Source organism: Perognathus longimembris, chromosome 7, assembly GCF_023159225.1.
Source record: "Perognathus longimembris pacificus isolate PPM17 chromosome 7, ASM2315922v1, whole genome shotgun sequence".
Taxonomy (NCBI): domain Eukaryota; kingdom Metazoa; phylum Chordata; class Mammalia; order Rodentia; family Heteromyidae; genus Perognathus; species Perognathus longimembris.
The window spans coordinates 66,461,448-66,483,837 of NC_063167.1; the positions used below are offsets into that span (position 1 = coordinate 66,461,448).

General features: G+C 38.8%; 2 protein-coding genes across 5 annotated transcripts in view; one reads left to right on the forward strand and one right to left on the reverse strand.

The window, feature by feature from the left end:
* The window catches only part of Capza1 (capping actin protein of muscle Z-line subunit alpha 1), a 38,128-nt gene extending 26,534 nt beyond the window's left edge, over positions 1-11,594 (reverse strand). The window contains exon 1 of the mRNA XM_048351742.1: positions 11,020-11,594. Within this exon, the coding sequence (XP_048207699.1) occupies positions 11,020-11,226 (207 nt within the window). The 5' untranslated portion in view covers positions 11,227-11,594. The remainder of the gene's footprint in view (positions 1-11,019) is intronic.
* Positions 11,595-11,700: 106 nt separating this feature from the next.
* St7l (suppression of tumorigenicity 7 like) overlaps positions 11,701-22,390 on the forward strand; it is a 148,473-nt gene continuing 137,783 nt past the window's right edge. For all 4 annotated transcript variants that reach the window (XM_048351738.1, XM_048351739.1, XM_048351740.1 and 1 more), the window contains exons 1-3: positions 11,701-11,919; positions 14,909-14,991; positions 19,356-19,518. In XM_048351738.1, coding sequence (XP_048207695.1) covers positions 11,712-11,919; positions 14,909-14,991; positions 19,356-19,518 — 454 coding nt within the window. In that variant the 5' untranslated portion in view covers positions 11,701-11,711. The remainder of the gene's footprint in view (positions 11,920-14,908; positions 14,992-19,355; positions 19,519-22,390) is intronic.

The window sequence follows — 22,390 nt, forward strand, 5'->3', positions numbered from 1 at the left end:
TCATTCTGTACTGCTACTTCCTGAAATTATTTGCTTCTTAACTTCAACTGTAATTATCATGCATTGTTTGTAATCAGTCAGCCATGTGAAGGGTATGAATCTTTACCAATGGAAAAGAATATACCCTTCCCACCTTGAGTGTGAACTTTCCACAGACTTTACCAACCTCCTCCACTGACTTTACCAAGCCTCCTCCTTAGCAGCCGGTTCCCAAATCAGCGGTGATGATGGAGACTCACTTTGAAAGTGGGAGCTTTTGCCGATAGTTGTAATGCTTTTTGACTTCCTTGTACTACTCTGTCATCCTATTAACCAACTGTAAAAACATGAGCCTACTCCTTAATAACAAGGAGAAGGGACAAAGTCACTCTTTAGGATGGGATAAAAACCAACTGGACCATCTCACCCAATGTGTCTTCCTAACTCTGAAAAGAGTGGTGGTAGCACATCTTTCTGTGCAGAAGTAAAATGTCTTGACGAAATCTCCTATATCCCTTATGTGTCTACTCATTTTTTTTTTTTTTTTGACACTGGAAGACTCTCTCCAGTTTGTTTCCACCAGAAAGGACAAGGAGGCCTGAGGGTTTTTGGCCAGGGCTCACTGGGCTTCTGGAGTTGCTGCAGCAACTATCAGAGGTGGTGGCCTCTTTATGTACTGCTTGCTGCCCTAGCAGCCGATTGTGCCCAAGCATAGTATTTTTAAAGGGGTGTAACTCTCATAATTATATTATACATACTTAAATATTCCAGTAATGTTAATTTTCTAAGCCCTATTGTATTTTATTCCTAAACTAGGAAAGAAAATGTTTAAATTTAAACATATAACCAGTGAAAAATAATCCTTTCACCTTTGTAAAAGAAATGTGTATTAAGAGGGGTGGAGATGTGGCTCCAAGGGTAGAACGCTAATCATGAATGGAAAAAAAGCTAGTGAGAGCAAGAGGTCCAGTTATCAGTACACACAGAAGAAAAGATTTGAAAACCAACTGTAAATGGTTAAGGACATAGATCACAGCACTTAAATGGCATGTTCTATGCCCTAGGTTCCATCCCTAGCAACACAGAAGTAAACACATGCACACACACATACACAGTGTTACAACAAAATCTTTGGTTAAGTGTACTGAAAAAAGAGTTGCAATGCACTTAATAACAAGGCCAGACTAAACAGCCCCAAATCTTTCTCTAATGAGTCAACTTAGTAAATGATTTACTTTGTTTAGCTCTCTGGAGTCACTTTCCCTTCCTTCCCCCTCCCCTTTCCTTTCTTGTCCTTTTCCCCTCTCCTCCTTTCTTTTCCCTTCCTTTCTCTCCCTTCCTTCTTCAGCTGGTTCCAAGGCTTGGGGCCTTTTGCTTGAGCATGACTGGTACCCTAACAACTCCAGCCATATATCCAGCCCAGGGTGGCTTTGAACTGTCATCTTTTACATTTCAGACTTCTGGTAGCTAGGATTACAGGTATGAACCATCACTGCCTGTAGAATTCATTTCCTGACCTTGAAACACACAATTCCTGAAAGTTATACCTCTCTCCCAGTCTGTTTTTTTCGTTCAAGGCTGGCCTTCTACCACTTGAGCCATAGCACCACTTCTGGCTTTTTGCTCATTAACTGAAGATAAGAATCTTGTGGACTTTTCTGCCTGGGCTGACTTTGAACTGTGATCCTCAGATCTCAGCCTCCTGAGTAGCTAGTATTAGAAGTGTGAGCCACTAGAACCCAGTTTTACCCTGCTTGATATTTGCTTGATTCCTGGTTCTAAGAGGTATTTTCAGAATACTTCTAGTCTAGGCATCCTCTGTACTCCTACCATATTTTACCTGTACATTTATCATAGAACCTACAATATAATTGTTATTCAATGGTTTTGAAGATACCCCAAAGATTCAAGTTCTGTTTTGTGCAAACTTGAAATCTGCTTTTCCATATTATGGAGTCTAGCAAATTAGATAGCATACAATAGGCAATTAGTAAATGTTGACAAAATCCCTTTGGAATAAAATGACAGTTGTCAGTTTTTAAGATTATTACAAAAAATAGAGTAAAATGGAAAAAAATAAAGGCTCTGAATTTGGACAGACTTGTTTGTTCTTTTAGTGGTAATGGGGTTTCAATTTGGGGACTTAAGTGGTAAAGTACTTGAGCCTCTAGCCTTCTTTGCCTTATCTTCCAGAAATGGTTTTACACTTTTACCATTTTACAGAATGTGTCAGACTTATTTTTTTCTTTATTAGGACTTATCACTGTATTTTTACCATTCAGTATAATACTGTATAAAATGACTTATTTAGGAATAAAATTTACTACATACTAAAAAACAAGTTTAATTTTTACTTTTTCTTCTCCCAAATATTCCAATTGGATTTACAATTTCTCTAAGGACCAAGCTAGAAGGAAATCATTTTTTAGTTCTCATCCTGGGCTCTCCTAATGTAACAAACACATCTACAATCTTAAGTGTTCATTTAGAGTTCAAACTAAATGACATCTAAGTCATTGATTATTTAACAGAACAAAAATTTTAAAGCACTGGCTCAATCCTAGCAAAGATATAAAAAAAAGTTAATTACTATCATAAATACAAAATGGTTATTACCGCCAGTGACTCCCTCCTATAATCTTGCTCATGCCTATAATACTAGCTATTCAGGGGGCTGAGATCTAACAATCTCAGTTTTAGGACAGTCTGGGCAAGAAAGTTTATGAGACTTTTTTTTTTTTGTCAGTCATGGGGCTTGAATGCAGGTCCTCGGCCCTGTCCCTTAGCTTTTTTGCTCAATGCTAAGCACTTCACTACATTAAGCCTCAGCTCCAGTTCCAGTTTCCAGGTGGTTAAATGGAGATAAGAGTCTCAGGGACTTTCTTGTCCAGGACAGCTTTGAATTGTGATCCACAGACCTCAGCCTCCTGAGTAGCTAGGATTTTAGCGCCTGGCTCATAACTCTTATTTCCAATTAACCAGCAAAAAGCTAGAGCTGGTGTCATGGCTCAAGTGGTAGAGAGCTCCAGCTAGGAGTTAAAAAAGTTGAGTGAGAGCCCTGAGTTCAAGCCCCAGCACAGGTGCAAAAAAGAACTACAAAAGTAAAAATGTCTGATAAGAATATACTATTGGGTCAGAAAATATTCAAATCAGGAAAAGATCATATAAGCCATTTGTTGCTGCTTAGGAGCTTGAAAGTATGAAATACTAGCAGATAAGAATGGGGTGTGGATTAGTTGGAACTAGGTCAAGAAATTAATGAAAAGAACACAACAACCTCTTGAGATTAAGAATGTCAGAGAATAATGATGCAGACACCAAGTTCAAAAGGGTAGGGTTATATTGTATACATAAACTTCGTTAAATAGCAACTCCTTTGTATAACTATTTAAATATAATACAAAAATTTTTAAAAAGAGTTAGCAGTGAGAGCTCATGCTAAATAGAAAAAGAAGCAGCGGGAAACAAAGGATTTTCTCTTTAAGAGCTAGTGTTGCCAGGTGCAGGTGGCTCATGCCTTTAATCCTAGTAACTCAGATTATGTGATCTTACTATGTAAGAGCCACATAGTGACTACTTCCAGAATGGTTAAAGTAAGGTTGTGGTAAGTTTATTTTAAAGGCAGGGCCAGGATTTGCTAAAAGATAATATATAGATTGCGAGAAAAACAGCAAAAATAACACAGAAGTTTTTCACCCAAGCAGAGTAACTAACTGAAGATGCTTTTAGTAAGAGAAGAAAAACTATATGACCTACAGAATGCAAAAATTTAAGATATAAGCACTTCCTTCCAGCTCTGCATAAACTCTCTGCTGGTTATGTGACAGGGTATTAACCTCTGTGTTCTACTCACAGCTATTACCCAAAGACCTTCCTTGGTCTTGGTGATATCTATTCTTGAGGAAAATGCCATTAAAAATTTTAGAACCCCAGCTGAGGGTGTGGCTCAAGTGTTAAAAGTATCTGCAAGTCCAAGGCACTAAGTTCAAACCCTAGTAATATAAACACAGAGAATCCTATGTTCAAAATCTTTAAACTGTTAAAAAAAAAAAACCTAGATGAGAGGGAAAAATTAGGAAAAATAAGACAATTAAAATTAAAAATAAAAATGTAAAAACTTTTAATTTTCATTGTGGCAGATTTGTCTAGGGAATAAAAAGGAATCTAAAACCTTCTTATTTATTAAAATAGCTGTTATTTGGGTTTTGTATAGAAGTTTCATCACCCTAGCTGATATGATCACGGTTCGAAGTCATCCTGGGAAGAAAAGTTCCTGTAAGACTCCTATCTCCAATTAACCACTCAAAACCCAGAAGTAGCCTGTGTCTCAAGTGGTTGAGTGCTAGCCTTGAGCACAAAGAAGCTCAGGGTCAGGGCCCAGAAGCCCTGAGTTCAAAGGCTACAACTGACACACACAGAAAAACAACCATTATGTGTAACTGTAAAAAAGATAAGCTTTATATTCTACTCAAAAGCTAGTAATACAGTAAAAGAGCTTATAGTAACCAGCTAGGATGTGGAAAGGAAGGAGAAGCTTGAGACAAAAGCAAGAATGATGTTAAAATTAATCCAAAGCTCCTGAGGGCTGGGAATATGGCTGAGTGGTAGAGTGCTCACCTTGCATGCATCAAGCCCTGGGTTTGATTCCTTAGCATCACATAAACAGAAAAAGCCGCAAGTGGCACTGTAGCTCAAGAGGTAGAGTGCTAGCCTTGAGCAAAAAGGAAGCCAGGGACAGTGCTCAGGCCCTGAGTCAAGGTCCAAGGACTGGCAAAAAATAAAAAGCTCCTGAATGAAGACAACAGTAAAAGGAACGTGAACAAGTTAGCTTTGCAAGGCTCCTTGCAAGTAAAAGCTCCTTGCAAAGGCTCCTTGCAAGTGACTTTGATATCCATAATGATCTGTAGCTTTAGGAAAATGCTTTTGGGGGACTGAAAGTTCACAGCAGTGGCTTAACAAGAGCATCAATAACGGGAACAGGTACTTAGATACTGAAACATAAAAGACACCCATTCTGAATACAATGCTTACAGACTACCATAAATATTTTGGGGAAAGAGTGTTTTAGAAAATGAAAGAGCAATGAAGTTGTGATCTCTTTCATAATAATAAGTCTGTGCCTACACAGTGTGCTATGTTGAGCACTAAAATAAAAAGACAGTTCCAGTTACCAAGGAACTCAGTCTTGTTATCAAGGAAAACATAGGGAAGCAGGTAATATAAAAACCTCTTGGGAGCCAGGAGGCAGTGGCTCACGCCTGTAAACCCAGCTACTCAGGAGGCTGGGATCTGAGGATCATAGTTGGAAGCCAGTAAGGACAGAAAACTCTGTGAGACTCTTATCTCCAATAAAAACTCAGAAAAAGCTGGAAGTGGTACTGTGGCTCAAATGGTAAAGCACTAGCCTTGAGCACAAAGAGGCTTGGGAACAGCATCCAATCCCTGAATTCAAACCCTGGCTAAAATTCAAGCACTGGCAAAAATAAAACAAACAAAATCTCTTGGAATATTTTAATGTTTCAACCTTTAATACAGGGTTTCTTTATTAGATTTTGAAAAAGCTCATTAAACTTTGTTGGGGCAATGTGATCCAATTTCCTCTATTTTAGAAAAAACTATGATCCATCTGTAGATGTTAAGTGATCTTTCCCAAATTACACAGGTCGCTAGACACACAGCAGGGGGAGCCCAAATCTTCTAACATTCAAAATTGTTTATTTCAATCACGATACAAGGGGCTGGGGATATGGCCTAGTGGCAAAAGTGCTTGCCTCATATACATGAGGCCCTGGGTTCAATTCCCCAGCACTACATATATAGAAAATGGCCAGAAGTGGCACTGTGGCTCAAGTGGCAGAGTGCTAGCCTTGAGCAAAAAGAAGCCAGGGACAGTGCTCAGGCCCTGAGTCCAATGCCCAGGACTGGCCAAAAAAAAAAAAAAAATCATGATACAAGGAAAAGTGTAGTTAACTAAAAAATAAAATGATAAATAAATAAAGCCGCGTGTCAGTGGCTCCACTGTAACTTTAGGTACTTAGGAGACTAAGATATAGACAATGTTGGTTTGAAAACAGCCAGAGCAAAAAGGTTGGAACCAGGCCACCTACAAAATAACCAGAAAAGAGCCTGCTGAAGGTATGACTCAAGTGGTAGAGAGCATACTAGCTATGTGAACATACCTAGCAAACTCAAGGCTTTAAGTTCAAACCAAAATACTACTAAAAAAATAAAAATCTAGGGTCTGAATTTTATGACTCATTATACTACTGTTTAGCATTAAGGTTAGCTTTAGTGAAATGATGTTCTAGAAGAAATTATGACATACCTATACTCTTAACAAGAGTCTATACCTGCTTGGGTTTTGTGCTCTGTCTCAAAGCAAAGCAAACTTAAAATAAGTGAAGGCAAAGAATTATAATATGGATGGTAATTGATTCCTGGCTTGAAAATAGACATAATAAACAAGCTTCAGGACTTACTTCTTTCTACAAGTGTGAGCTGTAAGCTAAGGATGCATACATAATTAAGGAAGTCCACTCGAAAATTATATTTTCATGAGCTCAATCAGCACCTTCAAATTCTAGTGTCATTTACAATATTTTCTACATCTCTACTATTCTGATAAATCCATTTCTCAAAAAAACTGCCCTACCAATGAGTCCAAAGAACTAAACTCTAAAGCATCTATATCTACTCACAGTTAAGGTATTTTTGAAGATGCATACATTAATGTTTGAATTCTCTCTACATTTATTTTTAAAACACTGAACCGGGGCTGGGAATATGGCCTAGTGGCAAGAGTGCTTGCCTCGTATACATGAGGCCCTGGGTTCGATTCCTCAGCACCACATATACAGAAAATGGCCAGAAGTGGCGCTGTGGCTCAAGTGACAGAGTGCTAGCCTTGAACAAAAAAGAAGCCAGGGACAGTGCTCAGGCCCTGAATTCACGGCCTAGGACTGGCCAAAATAATAATAATAATAATAATAAAACACTGAACCATGAAATAAAAAGAAACAGATAAGGCAAATATGTTCAACTCATTTGCTAAACAATTAGAAGAACCTAAAAAATATCTAGAAAAATAGAGCTTATTCTGAGAAACTCAACTGATGACTAGAAGCATTTATTTCTTCTTGTTCTTACACTCTTCACTTCCTGATTTATTTAGACAGCTCATCATGACCATTTCAGGTAACAAAGCAGAAATGAAAAAACCCAACTTCCTCTCTATAAAACTTTAAAAACTGGGGCTGGGGATATGGCCTAGTGGCAAGAGTGCTTGCCTCGTATACATGAGGCCCTGGGTTCAATTCCCCAGCACCACATATATAGAAAAATGTCAGAAGTGGCGCTGTGGCTCAAGTGGCAGAGTACTAGCCTTGAGCAAAAAGAAGCCAGGGACAGTGCTCAGGCCCTGAGTCCAAGCCCAGGACTGGCAAAAAACAAAACAAACAAAAAAACATTAAAAACTTAAAAGCTGGGTGCTGGTGGTTATGCCTGTGATCTTAGCTATTCAGGAGGCTAAGATCTGAGGATCACAGTTCAGAGCCAGCCCAGGCAGTAAAGTCCATGAGACTCTTATCTCCAATTAAACACCAAAAAGCCAAAACTGGAGCTGTACCTCGGTGGTATAGGGCTAGCCTTGAGCTAAAGAAGCTCAGAGACAGTGCGCAGGCCATGAGTTCAAGCCCTAGGACCAGCACACACACACACATACACACACACACACACACACACACACACACACACACACACACACTTTACTACTTGGTTATGAGAATGGATGGATTTACTTCATTTTATAGAAATGCTTGAAATCAGTGACCATAATCGCCAAATTTACCTTGGGGCTTATGGCTTTTAGATACTATAAAAACCTGGAAAGTTTAGATTTCCCCCTAAAAGAATTCAAAATACAAATTAAGGTGCAAAATATTTTGATGTTAAACATTAGTAACAGTACCTACAGTGTAAATGTTTTATAGGATAAAAAGTCTCATTTAACTGTTACTATTTATGAATCCTAAGACAGTCACATCAACAGCTCTTGGGCTTTCTCAATTCTTAAATTTAGTTTAAAAGAATTTGAAAGCTTAGAGGATAAGAAGGTAAGACAGAAAGCTAAAGGAGAACTCAATCTTACAACATTAACAGATCCATAGAGAGATCTGAATAGGATTTATCTATAAGACATTAACAAAATTTTAGTTATCTCAAATCATATGGATTTTATAATGTCAACTATACTTAATTATCCACACTAAAAAAAGCCAATATGGTTAATCTAAAACTTTCTTGCTTCAACATAAAGTCATCAGCACTTTTTGGTAGATTTACTAATTATGATTTGCTTATTATATTATTATTAAAATTAAGCAACCTAAGCAGCATGTCCTGCCTCAAAAATAAATAAGTACTCTGAGAGTTGAGAATCAATATTTGAAGCAAGCCAGGACAAAGCTGAGAGATTCATCTCCAAATAATCAGCAAAAAAGATGGAAATCAATGTGGTTCAAGTGGTAGAGCACTAGCTAGGAGCAAAAAGACCAGCAACCAGTGGTCCTGAGTTCAAGCCCCAGTAAAGGTACCAACAATAAACCCAGGAGTAAGAAAATGAATCAACAAAAGTATGGTAGAAGCTAACAGTGATGATAGATTAATTAAAAACACTATCAATATAAAAAAGTAACTTACTTTGCACTTTAAAATACACTATTGCTCAAGTTTAACTTAAAAAGTATTCTGGGCTGGGGATATAGCCTAGTGGCAAGAGTGCCTGCCTCGGATACACGAGGCCCTAGGTTCGATTCCCCAGCACCACATATACAGAAAACGGCCAGAAGCGGCGCTGTGGCTCAAGTGGCAGAGTGCTAGCCTTGAGCGGGAAGAAGCCAGGGACAGTGCTCAGGCCCTGAGTCCAAGGCCCAGGACTGGCCAAAAAGGAAAAAAAAAAAAAAAAAAAGTATTCTAATATACCTATATACATCTCTTCTAATATACTTTTTATTTATTCATATATGTACATATATATAGTGAGAATGGATTATTTGAGCACAAAAACTTCAAAGCTTATTTTCCTTACATTATGAAACTGTTTAGAGATATTTTTGCTTAAAGTAAATGGACCTCAAGCCTGTAATCCCAGTATTTGGGAGGCTGAGACAAGTGGATAGAGTTCAAGGCCAGTCTCAACTAGCAAGACCCTGTTTCCTAATAAATATTTTATCCCAGGACTTTCCCTGTAACTCATCTGAATCATACTACTAGCTTAAGAACACGTATTTCATTATAGTTTGCATAGGATGTTTAAGGATAGTTGATAAGTTCATGTCTTTATTTTCCTCAATCTTTTTTAACATTTATGAGAATTTTCAAATAAGAAAAAAGTGATTTTAAAGTGTTCAGCTGCTTTCTGAGAGTGTGTGTATGTATGTACTGAAATTTGAGCATAGGCCCTTACATGTTAGGGCGAGCTCTGTCCCTGTGCTACATCTTCTGACAGCCTTGTTTAGTGGCTTTTAAGTGGCTGGATACTTCCCTCAGTATTTCAAAGTGGCATGTAATATAGTATGATATGTCAAATTTTTCTGTCCGAAGATTCCTGGATCATGAACAGTTTTGTCTCTATATCTTATAGAACAGTCAGTGGTGCACACTTTGTAAAACTACCCTAGCAAACAGAAGACATAATTCTTGTCCTCTAAAAAGTTAGAAAATATTCTGATTTCTACAGGCATTAAAATTCTGGACTTATTAAGAAGTCTGACAGACTGTCTTTAAAAGGCCAAGGGTGTCGGCGGCTCATGCCTGTAAGGCTAGCTACTCAGAAGGCTGAGATCCAGCATGGGCAAGAAAGGCTGAAACACTCATCTCCAATTAACCACCAAAAGGCCGGAAGTGGATCTATGGCTTAAGTGGCTGGGCATAGCCTTGTGCAAATCAACGCAAGGCCAGCAACAACGTTCTGAGTTCAAGCCCCAGGATTGGCACCAAAGGTGGAGGGGAGGGAGAAATGTATGTAGTCGTTATTCAAAAGGTTACCTCACCTTAGAATGTATTAAAAATATATTTTAAATACTTTTTAAAGAAAGTACATATAAACTGCACGCTGACAAAACCCAACTATAATCAGACCCCACGGGGGGGGGGGAGGAGCAGAGAGGAGGGAGAAGGTAGCATTAAAGAAGGCAGGATGCTTTGTCCAGACTTGAGTGTGTTAACATGAATTTTGTGTACTAGAAAAGCCTTTCTGAGGTTTAAAAAGAAATTTACTAATTATTCTTACTTGCTAACATGAATCCACAAACTACTTTCAAAACAATTATTGTGAAGCGAGTTCAGTAAATCAGTTAGAGGCTATATAGTATATACAAACAAATCAGAGGCACACCTGCAAGGCAAAAGTGGTGGTCGAATTCTGAAGCAAATAACCTGAGCCTAACACCTTTACTACAGCGAACTAGCCCAACCGATCCGTGAGAACATATGTGAAGGGGACAACATTCTCTCTCGGGGAGTCGTGACAGCAATATCACTTCCTGGGGAAGGAGGAGCAAGAGGGAAGTTAAGAGGCCACCCTCCCTGACCAGGAAGTGACTCGCCCCACGCTATCCCCAATCATATCTAAAAACGGGGGAGGGGGAATAGGGTGAGCCCCAACAGCCTAAAAGGCGGCAAAATAACTGCTGCCAGAGACGTCGCGACTCCACCACCACTCCTTCTGAAAATGACAGAAACAAGCAAGTCCACAGTCACGACTCCACAAGGCAAAAGTCTCCCTTCTGTTGCAAGAAAGCCACTAGGCTGTGTCTCGAGTCCGGGAGGAAGCGGAGAGTTGAGGCGTGGGGAACTGGGGCCACCCTGAGGCAGAGGAAAGCTCCCCTTAGAGGGAAGCGTCCCGACTACAAACAGCGTGTGCTAGCGCAGGCAAAGAGCCTCCTTTTTTCTGGGGTCGCGGCCAGGCTTCCCACTGCTGTTCGGCCGGACCCCTGACCTGGGTCGGGGGAGGAGGTAAGAGAGAGAGGCGGACCCCCTTACCTTCTCCTCATCCGACACCCGATCCTCGAAGTCGGCCATCTTGGGCTGCTCTGGCCCAGCCCGGCCGCAGGCGCAAGGCATGCCGGGAAGGAGGCTGAGTGATGGAATCACCGCGGGGGGAGGGGAGGAGGACAGAGGGTGAGGAGAAAGGGAAGAGGGTGGGGCGCGAAGGGGAATCGGAAGGACCCTCCCGGAAACGCGGGACATTTGCAGTGTCCGCGCCCCAGGGCTTTGCCTTCCGGGGATTCAAGTATTGTCTCTCACTGAGTCATTTCCCCTTTTTGTCTACTCTGGCCGCGTGTTTCGAATGCTGTGGGCGCCTTAGCAGTGTTGATCGCCATGGCAACCAAGCTTAAGAGCTACTCGGGTCCCTGGAACGACCCTTGGCTTTTCCAACCCTGGGAATAGGGCGAAAAATGTCCTTCGTCTCCTCTGGAAGTAAAACCAGCGCAACTCCAGCGTCACAGCTTAGTCCATTTCCTCCAGAATAGGTGCACCTATCCGTCCCTTCCCCGCCCCAGCAAAGGTGTAGCTAGCCCGCCACCTTCTAGGTCTTCCCGGCTTGGTTCCCAAGATTCGGCTTTTAACGTGAGGCCAATCTGGTCCGCCACTATCCCAGCATTCCCAACTCCCCGTTTCCGGCCCATCTACCCCCCCCCCCCCCAGCTGCCGGCGCCTGCGGCAGCGGCAAGATGGCGGACGGCGACGGCTTTAGTGAAGCCGCAGCGGCTGCGGCCTTTTTTCCCGCATCTATCCACGGCCTGGGCCCGCCGCTGGGCTGGAAAGAGCGGCTGCGGGCCGGGCTGGCGGGATCTGGGGGCTTTTTGTGGTTCGTGGCGGGGCTGGGGCTGCTTTACGCTCTGAGGGTCCCGTTGAGGCTGTGTGACCACTTGACAGCGGGTGAGAGAGAGGCCCAGACCTCCCGGGCGGGGACGGGGTGGGGGGACCCAGCAGAGGTGTTGGGGACCCAAAGCTCCCCAGGGAGCAGACAGTCACAGTCATCCTGAAGGGCTTTGGTGAAAGAGTTGACGGTGCCGGGTCCGGTAGGTTAATTTTCTCTTGGGCCACCGCACCGCAGCTGATTGTCAAATCCGAATGCTGCTGTTTACCGGCTCCTCCCTAAAGGTTTGAAGATCCGCCCTCCCCTCCCTTCCTTTACCGGGGGAAAAGCCACCTGACCAGCTGCCAGCCTCAGGTGGGGGGAACAAAAGATAACGCTGTCAGACTTGGACACGGGATTTATAGGTAGTTTTCATCATTTGTAGGGTCCTTGGAAAATCCTACTGCTGCCCAGCGGTAGACCATCCACACCCAGACAACAAAGATGAGCACATCTGTAAAACGGTGATCTCAGAGAAAATTCTAGGAAATAATAGTCGATTGTTCTATTTAAAAATATCTGGGAAATAGTTAATTGAATTTTTTTTCGTGATATTCTTATCTGTTCTTTTAGGCTTTATCTTGAGTAATAAAATAGGCCAGTACAGGAAAGAGAGAGGAGAGGGAAACACTGTTTTATTCTTTCAACATTTGTGTATTTGTCATATAGTAAAGAGTTGTAATAAGTGTTGAACCCAGTGGATTCTGCAAATACAATTTTTTAAAGCTGTAGACAGGATGTAGTATATGAGGTCAGGACCTCTTACAATGTTATGTTGCAGTATTTCATTCATACTCGGAGCAGCAAACTTAGAATAAGATGGAAATGTTTCTGTTAAGTGATGGCTTTGTCAGTACAGTACTTAATTTTTCCTTAGAGAGGAAGACTATATTCTGTTTCATGAAGTACTGTGAGATAATGTTCTGAAATATTTTTAGAAGATAGGTACATATAAAATCAGATATAGAGCTTATATATATACACATGTATTAATACATATAGGTATTAATACAAAATAGGTACATATAAATTCAGATAAAGAGCTAATTTCGTATCCATATCAGGTGAATAAAGTACTTAGTGATAGTTTGTATGCTTACTGAAATGTTCATTGGGCTTATCGTTTATTTTTATTGATTTAGGTAATTTTAGATAATTTTGAGATAGAGCCTCACTACTATGTAGCCCATACTGGGCCTGACCTTGAAATTCTCCTGCCTCAGCCTCCCAAGTACTGGGATTATAGACATGCAACACCACACTCAAATCAAGTTTACTGGATGCACCATTTAGATGAGAGTAGCTGACTATTTCATATGTACACTGGTGCTACTGGGGTTTGAACACTTGCTAGACAGATGTTCTAATCCCCCACCCCTACTGCTTTTTCACTTTACTTGTTTTTCAGATATGGTCTTGTGCTTTTGCTTTTTTTCCTAGGCTGGCCTTGGACTATGATCGTCCTACTAATGCCTTTTAGTAGCTAAGATTGTAAGTGTGAGCTACCATATCTGGCCTGACTTTTTTTGTGGCACTGAGATTTGAACTCAGGAGCTTGTTCTTGCTAGTTAGGTGCTCTACCATTTGAGCCACATTCCCAGCATATTTTCTTTTTTTTTTTCTCTGAAACATTATTAGAGAGCAACATTTTTTTTCTTGCATTATAGCATTCTTTACAACTATGCTGAGAAATGAACTTCTGGCACTCCTTTTTTGTTTATGTTTTTACATCAGAAAATGGTGAGGTTAAGTCATTTGCTTAAGGTCATACACATGACTAATTTTAAAGTATTCATGAGACAGTTTAAAGTGAGGAATGTGATCCAGGATTTCATTAAGTCAGATGCAGGTTTGTTTGTGCCTTTTCTCTTTGAGCTGTTTTGCCTTTTAAGCTGATTTACCAAACACACTGTTAGTTTCCCCCAAATTTGAAATACTGGTTTGTATCTTACTAATTACAGAGTGATTTTAAACTGCTTTTGTAAAAATAAGCTTGTTTAATTTCTTATCTTTATAGACTAATTTGTGACTTACAAGAGCAAGCTAAATTATCTCATTCTGGCATTTTCTCCCTTGCTGGAGATTGAACCCAGGGCTTTGCACATGCTGTCTCATTTTGATTTGTGTGTGTATGTGTGTGTGTGTGCACGCACACACACTTGGTCTTGGAGCCTAGACACTGTCCCTGAGCATTTTTGCTCAAGGCTAGCACCCTACCACTTGAGCCACAGCTGTACTTCTGTCTTTTAAGTGATTAATTGGAGAAATGAGTCTCAGACTTTCCTGTCCAGCCTGGCTTCAAACTGCAATCCTCAGATCTTAGCCTCCTGAGTAGCTAGGATTCTAGGCATGGTGCCTACTCATTCTCTTCACATTTAAGTAATCAGTATAAAATTCTATATTTACATATGTACAGTTTTTATGTTTATTTGTTTTAGTTTCATGTTACTGCTGTTTTAATTCTGAGCCTTGTACTACTACTGGAGCCACTTTCCTAGCCTGTGAATACATATATGCTATAATGGAAATTCAAAGTAACTTTCAAAAAATTTAAAACTCTTCAAATGAACTTTGTATTACATATTAATATAAACAGTTCCTGATTTAGGAGTTTCACTTATCAAATTTAGAACTCTAAAATGGTTTAAAAGCCATATGCATTCCATAGGAATTTTGAGTTTCAATCTTTTCCTACCATAGCAACATGATCTCTCCAATGCTGAATAGCAGCAATGAGTTGCTCTGTTCCATTGGGCACAGGATCTAGAGTAAGCAAGCAATACTCTGCAGTGTATTTGCCAAGCTATGATATTAGGAAGATTAGAGGTATCACATGCATGTTTTATATTTTTTCAACATACCTTCTGGAGTTTATCAAGATATGATTTCATCATAAATGAAGGACCACCTGTACTATTTGTGTCTCTGCATTAAAAACACCTACGTAGTTGTAACTTAAGTACTTTAAATTTGTGGGTTTTTTTAAACTGATATTTTCTTTTTTAACAGTGACAGGATTTTTAAATTCATTGACCCCCAAATTCTATGTGGCACTTACAGGAACGTCTTCTTTGATATCAGGACTAATATTTGTAAGTAGTTTCCATTTTCTTCATTTATATTTTGGCATTTATCTAAAGACCCTTTGTATGTTTATAATTGTTAAGTACATAGATATCAGCATTTCCAAGATATGTTGGCATTTGGAAACAGTTTCTTGGTCAAATAAACTTGGAACACAGTCTCTACTTTTGCAGATTGACAGTATTTGTCACATATATATTAAGTATATATTACATATATACACACATATAATATACCTATATGAAATATATGGAAGTTTTGTGTATTATAGTCAGGGATGGGTTAGGATGTGTTACAAACTTATTCCCTGAAATACCTATGTTAATTTAAAAAAAGAATAAAATAGTATATAAGTTAAATTTCTCATTTACTTTGAGGACCGGGTGATATGGGAGGTACGTGCCTATTCTAAAAGAGACTAAAATGTTGGGCAGAATAAAATTTATGTGTCTGGAATTCAGCCTATAGTTTTTCCAAGCCACCATTTCTCATCTGTAATAGGAAAATAATAACCATTTCACAGAATATGGGAACTTAATAGAATATTGTAAATGAAGTCTTATAACATGGTAAGTGACTCAGTAAATACTTAAAATAATTTTGGTTATTGTTACTCTGAGAAATCCCACAATAGGTAGACCTATGTTAACGCTAATTCAGCTTTTCCTTCATCAAGATATTATTTTAATATAAAAATATTAAAATTTTGTATAATCCTCATTAACACTAGGAAAAGGAGCTATGTTTCCTATTGTAGATGTTGGGAAAACTCTACTACAGAAAAAAAAAAAATCTAAAGGAGTATTTATGCCATCCATGGCCACTGGATTTTTCTGTTCTTTTTTTTTTTTTAATCTGTAGGTGGTGCTCTACAGCTTTAGTAGAGATAGTAGTATTTGTGTTAGACTTTTGTTTCTTTTCAAACAGTTTCACTTTTTAGCCTAGAATGCCTTTGAAGTAAGAATTTTCTCATGTGTGCTTCCCAAGTGCTAAGTTTACAGGCATGGGCCTCCGTGCCTAGCCCTGGACATCTCTTTAAAAGAGATGAACAGTGACCATTTGAAGGAAGTGAAATGTTACACAAAAAAAAAAAATAAAAGGAATTTTCCTCTTGAGTGCAAAATTTAAAAAAAAAAAGTCTGTGGAGGAATTCAGGATAAAAACTACATGATCTTTTTCCTTTTCCTTTTTGTAATTTATTTCTTTTTTGTTGTTGTTGGTGGTGGTGGTGGGGCTTGAATTCAGGGCCTGAGTGCTGTTCCTGAGCTCTTTTACTCAAGGCTAGTGCTCTACCACTTTGAGCCACAGTTCCACTTTCAGTGTTTGAGTGGTTAATTGGAGGTAAGAGTATCATGGGGACTTTCTTCCTGGTCTGGCTTCAAACCGAAATCCTCAGATCTCAGCCTTCTGAGTAGCTAGGATTATAGGCATGAGCCACCGGTACCTGGCATGATTTTAATTCTTGACAAGTCCTATAAATGTAAAAATACTGTTTTTTATTTACAATGGGGGATAATTTACTCTCCATCCCTATATACATAATGTCTAAAAGTATTTAAAATTTTATTATTACTCTTTTTTGTTATTACTCTTTTTAAAGACAAGGTTTAAATATGCAAAACTTAGGAAATTAAAATAATATTTCAAAGGCTAGACTATGTCATTGCCCTTGAAGTAACAATGAATTTTTATTAGCAAGAGTTGTATTTATAATTTTTTTACTACCTGAACCATCAAACCTATGCACATATACTCAGGTAAACGAATACAGTCATATATAAATGTCACTGATAGAGTAGTTGGAGAACAATCTAAAATGAAAATTAGAAACTCCAAAGTCAGATAAACATGAATAAGAAACTCAATTCTATCAGCATATAGAGGTAAGAAGGTTGTGAATTCAAGACCAGCCCAGGCTAAATAGCCAGACTCTGTTTCACAGGAAAGAAAAATAGAAATCCAACTCTGTAACTTAACATGGTTTGAACTACAGCTAGTCATTTAAACTTGGGATTTAAATTAGTAGCTCTGAGAATTAAATGGCATCTTTATAAAGGACACAATGCTTAGCTCACAGAAAGCATTTGGTAAATATTAGCAAGAATTTATCATCTGTGTTATAAAGTTGACCTAAGAGTTTTGAAAGCATATTTATTTATAAAGAAAACACCCACACTTCATATAATGAAGAGGAGTTTATTATTACCTCTATGATAATAAGCCTTGGCACTATTTATCCAAGATATTCCCGACATACTTCTTGTCTTTTCTGCCACATGAAACAGTTTCTACATGTATTATTTTTTCTAGTTTTGTGTGTGTGTGTGTTTTTTTTAAAGCTTCATTGCATTTATTAGTAAAACATAGTAGAAGCCAAACCGTGGCCACATTTGATGGGGATTCACAGTTTATTGACTCAATAAGATGAGCAGAAAGAGAAAGTGTTGTAGATTGAACATAAATTAATAGCATAATAGAAAAAAGACCAGCACTTTCGTTTTCTGTCATTTCCCTATAAATATTACAGCATTTAGTCAATGGGCAACAATGCAGTATAAAATGAATGTATATGTTTGGCACCCATGTGCCAATTTTGTTATTTACTGAAGCCAAAATAACATTCCTGAAGATCTGAAAGCTGACTTTTTTTGTGTGTGTATGTGTGTCATATGCTCTGTGATCATATAAAAATTGTGATCATATAAAAATTGCACTGGTGGCTCATACCTGTTACCTTGGCTACTCAGGAGGCTGAGACCTGAGGATTGCAGTTAAAAGCCAGCCCAGGGAATTTGCTTGAAGTCCTGAGGAATAGCAATAATTTTTTTAAGTGAAAATTTACAATAAAAGAAAAATATCTAAGGCTGGGAATATGGCCTAGTGGTAAAGTGCTCACCTCATATACATGAAGCCCTGGGTTTGATTCCTTAGCACCACATATGTAGAAAAAGCCAGAGATGGCTCTGTGGCTCAAGTGGTAGAGTGCTAGCCTTGAGCAATAAAAGAAGCCAGGGACAGTGCTCAGGCCCTGAGTCCCAAGCCCCAGGACTGGCAAAAGAAAACAAAACCCAAAACAAACAAAGAGAAAGCTCTAGTAGAAGCATATAACAAACTTCATATTCTTTTCTATATAATCAGGAAAAGTGCCCTGAGAAAGTAGTGTGTGAACTGAAATGGCAGAAGTTAGGCATAGAAAGTAGAGGAGGTTGGAGCAGCCAATATTAAAATTTATACTAATTCCATACAAAGAACTTCTTTTGGTTCCTCTTTTTTTTTTTTTTTGGCTAGTCCTAGGGCTTGAACTCAGGGCCTGAGCACTGTCTCTGGCTTCTTTTTGCTCAAGCCTAGCACTCTGCCACTTAAGCCACAGCGCCACTTCTGACATTTTTCTGTGTATGTGGTACTGAGGAATCGAACCCAGGGCTTCATGTATAGGAGGTGAGCACTTTACCACTAGGCCATATACCCAGCCCCTGGTTCCTCTTTTTGTAAGTGATAAACTATTGAAATACATTGGAGAGAAGAGTCTCATGGACTTTCCTGATTTTTAAGTAGTGCAATTCTAGAATCAACTTGTCTCAAACTCCACTAATAATATTAAAAATACTAAAGTATTACTTTTTGCTTTGAAAAGTACTTTCTTATAATTCTTATTCAGTGTATTTGCTAGATTAAAAATACTGTAAGGTTCAGCCTGGCGCTGATGGCTCACACCTGTAATCCTAGGAGGAGGATGAGATCAATGCTAGTCCAGGTAGAAAAATCTATGAAACTCTTATCTATAAGACCCCGACCCCCGGCCAAAGAAAAAAGTCAGAAGTGAAGCTGTGGTAGAACACTAGCTTAATTGTGCTACAGATAAAATAGCCAAGTGTTATGGTTTTTGTTTTTATTGTTAAGTAATTGTACAGGTGGTTACAATTCTGTAAGTCAATATCTCTTGAACAATATCACTCTTTCCTTCATTCTTCCCCATTCTCCCCTCCTGTCCTACCCACAGTTTACGTAATGACATATGTATAGATAAAACATGTTGTTCTTTGTTTTATTACAAGTACAAATTTTGTGTAAACATGTCTAAATTTCATAATGAAACTATAAGAAAGGAATTTTTTTACAAAGCATTTTTTTTTAGCAAGGAGGGAAGAGAATGCATTTAAAGTATTAAATTTAACAGGGAGGAGTTCAATGTGACATTTCCACACATGAGTACAATATATTTCAATCAAACTCACCCCTCCTATCACTCTTCCTAACCCCACTCCTGTCCTCTTGATGCAATTTCAACAGATTTTAACTAAAAGGAGTAACTTGAGAGTATGTTTTAATTTTAGCTTATAATTTCCAGTAAAATATATTGTCTTTTTCATAGATATTTGAGTGGTGGTACTTCCATAAACATGGCACATCTTTTATCGAGCAAGTATCGATAAGCCATTTGCGACCACTGATGGGAGGAACAGAAAGCAGCATTTCAGAGCCAGGTGCCCCTTCCAGCAATAGAGAAGGTGAAACCAACAGACAGAATTTCTCAGGTAACTACAGTTTCCAATGTGTATTCCGAATTGTGTAAAGACTGAGTTTGGCTATGGATGACAGAAAACCCCAAACAACAGAGTGCTATAGTTTGTATGTGTACTTTCTACCTCATTCGTGTGTTGAAATCTAATTGTCAATCTGATTATTTTAGGGCCTTTGGGAGTTGATAAGAGTGTAAAATTATTTTAGGGTCTTTGTGAAGTGATCAGATTATAAGAGTAGAATCCTCATGAATGAGATTAGTGACGTTATGACTCCAGAAAACTGTTTACCCCTTGCACCCTGTAAGAATATACCAAGAAGATGCCATCTATAAAACAAAACTGAGTCCTCGGCATCACCTTAAGCCTCCACTTTAAGAAATATAAGCCACTCAACTATGGCATTACGGTATTATAACATTCTAAACAGGCTAAAACACAGGAAGAACTTTATTTTTTTTGTTAATATAATTATTCCATGCTGGTGTGCTCGAGAACTCTGATCATCAGAGACACAGACCCCTTCTATTTTATTAGCTTGCCATTTCTCCATGCAGTTTTTATCTTGTGATTCAATGTACTTTCTCTGTATTAGCCATCTTATCCACATTCTATTCAGCAGGAAGGAGAGAGAGCCAGGATATTCCTTCACTTGTCCCAGCCTCTCAACAGGCAATAGGACACTTAAAGAAATGTTGCATACTACCTCAGTTTAACTTATTACTAGTCAGACATTTGTTAAATGGCCACTGCTAAGCCATAAGGAAGACTAGAAATTAAAATATTTCCCTCGGGGCTGGGAATATGGCCTAGTGGCAAGAGTGCTTGCCTTGTATACATGAAGCCCTGGGTTCAGTTCCTCAGCACCATATATAAAAAAGGCCAGAAGAGGCGCTGTGAGCTCAAGTGGCAGTGTGCTAGCCTTGAGCAAAAAGAAGCCAGGGACAGTGCTCAGGCCCTGAGTACAAGTGCCAGGACTGGCAATAAATAAATAAATAAATAACTATAAAAGTTCTCATTTAAAAAAAATTTTACTCAGTGCATACATGCACTGCAAACAATATATTCACAGCAAACAATCAGGGGGTATTATTTCTGATAAAGCAGAAATCTAAGACATTAGCCATCTCTGCCAAGAGACTGAAGTAGGAATAAAGACTGAGATTGACCAAACTCAATCTTTTTATTTTCAGTATGCTTCCTTATTATATATCCAGTATTAAAAAGCAAATATTAATAATGATATGTAATTAGGAAAGCAAAGTTTTTAAATAAAAATAAATTATTTTCAAAAGTAATTTAAATATGTATTGTATTTATAATTTATATTATATTTTTGGATTATTGTTCCTTTTATTTTCTATAGGTAATAATGATACCATAATAGGGGCTGGGGGTGTGGCTCAGTGGTAAGTAGCATGTTTGAGGTTCTGGTTGCAATCCTAGCATCCCTCCCCCAAACTCAGTAATGGTACAAATGAATTAATTCCATAGGAGTCCCATAATTTCTCATTTGTTCAATGAACACAACCACTAGAACTAGGTTAATTTAGTAGAAAAAGCATGTTGGAGTTAAACCTTGAATACTTTTTTTTATTTTGTCATGCAAAGCTCCTGAGTAAGTACTATTTAATTTGAACCCCTGAAGCATGAGTAGGATGAGTAGAAATGGGGTTATCATGAGGTAATGTAGAAATGAATAATATTTTTCTTTTCTCTCTTTTTCCTTCCTCCCTTCCACCTCTCTCTGTACTGGGAACTGAACTCAAGGCCTTGTACTTTAGGCGAGCACTCTTACTACTTATACTTGTACCCAGCTCTTTAGGCAAGACTCAGACTTTAGGCACGCACTCTTACTACTGAAGATTGTACCCAGCTCTTTTGCTTTATGAAGTTCTATTTTAATTTTTTTCTGTTTATACATTTTTGATGGCTTCTGATAGACTAAGGATCATATCTAAACTCTACAGTATGATACATAAGGTCCTCCAGTAATTTCTGTATTTTTTTTTCCAGTCCTGGGCCTTGAACTCAGGGCCTGAGCACTGTCCCTGGCTTCCTTTTGCTCAAGGCTAGCACTCTGCCACTTGAGCCACAGAGCCACTTCTGGCTGTTTTCTACATATGTGTTGCTGGGGAATCGAACCCAGGGCTTCATGTATACAAGGCAAGCACGCTTGCCACTAGGCCATGTCCCCAGCCCCTAATTTCTGTATTTTTTATTTATTTATTATTATATTTTTTTTTTTGGCCAGTCCTGGGCCTTGGACTCAGGGCCTGAGCACTGTCCCTGGCTTCCTTTTTGCTCAAGGCTAGCACTCCGCCACTTGAGCCACAGCGCCACTTCTGGCCGTTTTCTGTATATGTGGTGCTGGGGAATCGAGCCCAGGGCCTCATGTATACGAGGCAAGCTCTCTCGCCACTAGGCCATATCCCCAGCCTAATTTCTGTATTTTTTAATCATTATTTAGTTTTCTATCTTCCTCCATGTCCATATGCTAACCTAAACATGCTATGTAGTTTTATGGTATTTCCTGCTTCCTAAGCTGGCCTACCCATCTTTTATAGTAATTCTGTGTCAGCTCATATGTTACCTCCTCTGTAAGCCTTCCTCAATTTCCTAAGAGAAAAATTCACCACTTTTTTGCATCTTAGAATTTAGAAGAGAACTTATCTCTATTATAGTACTTGTTATACTGTTCATCTCATTGTTTTTATGACTGACTTTCATTATGTATATGATTAGGCTAAACAAGTCAGTTCCGATGATGTGGTAGGCTCCAGGAATACAAGAATAACATCATTTTAGGAAATCATAGTTGAGGGGGAACTGAAAACTAAAGAGATAACCACCTTGCAATATAGTAAATGCTGTAACTGATTTATGA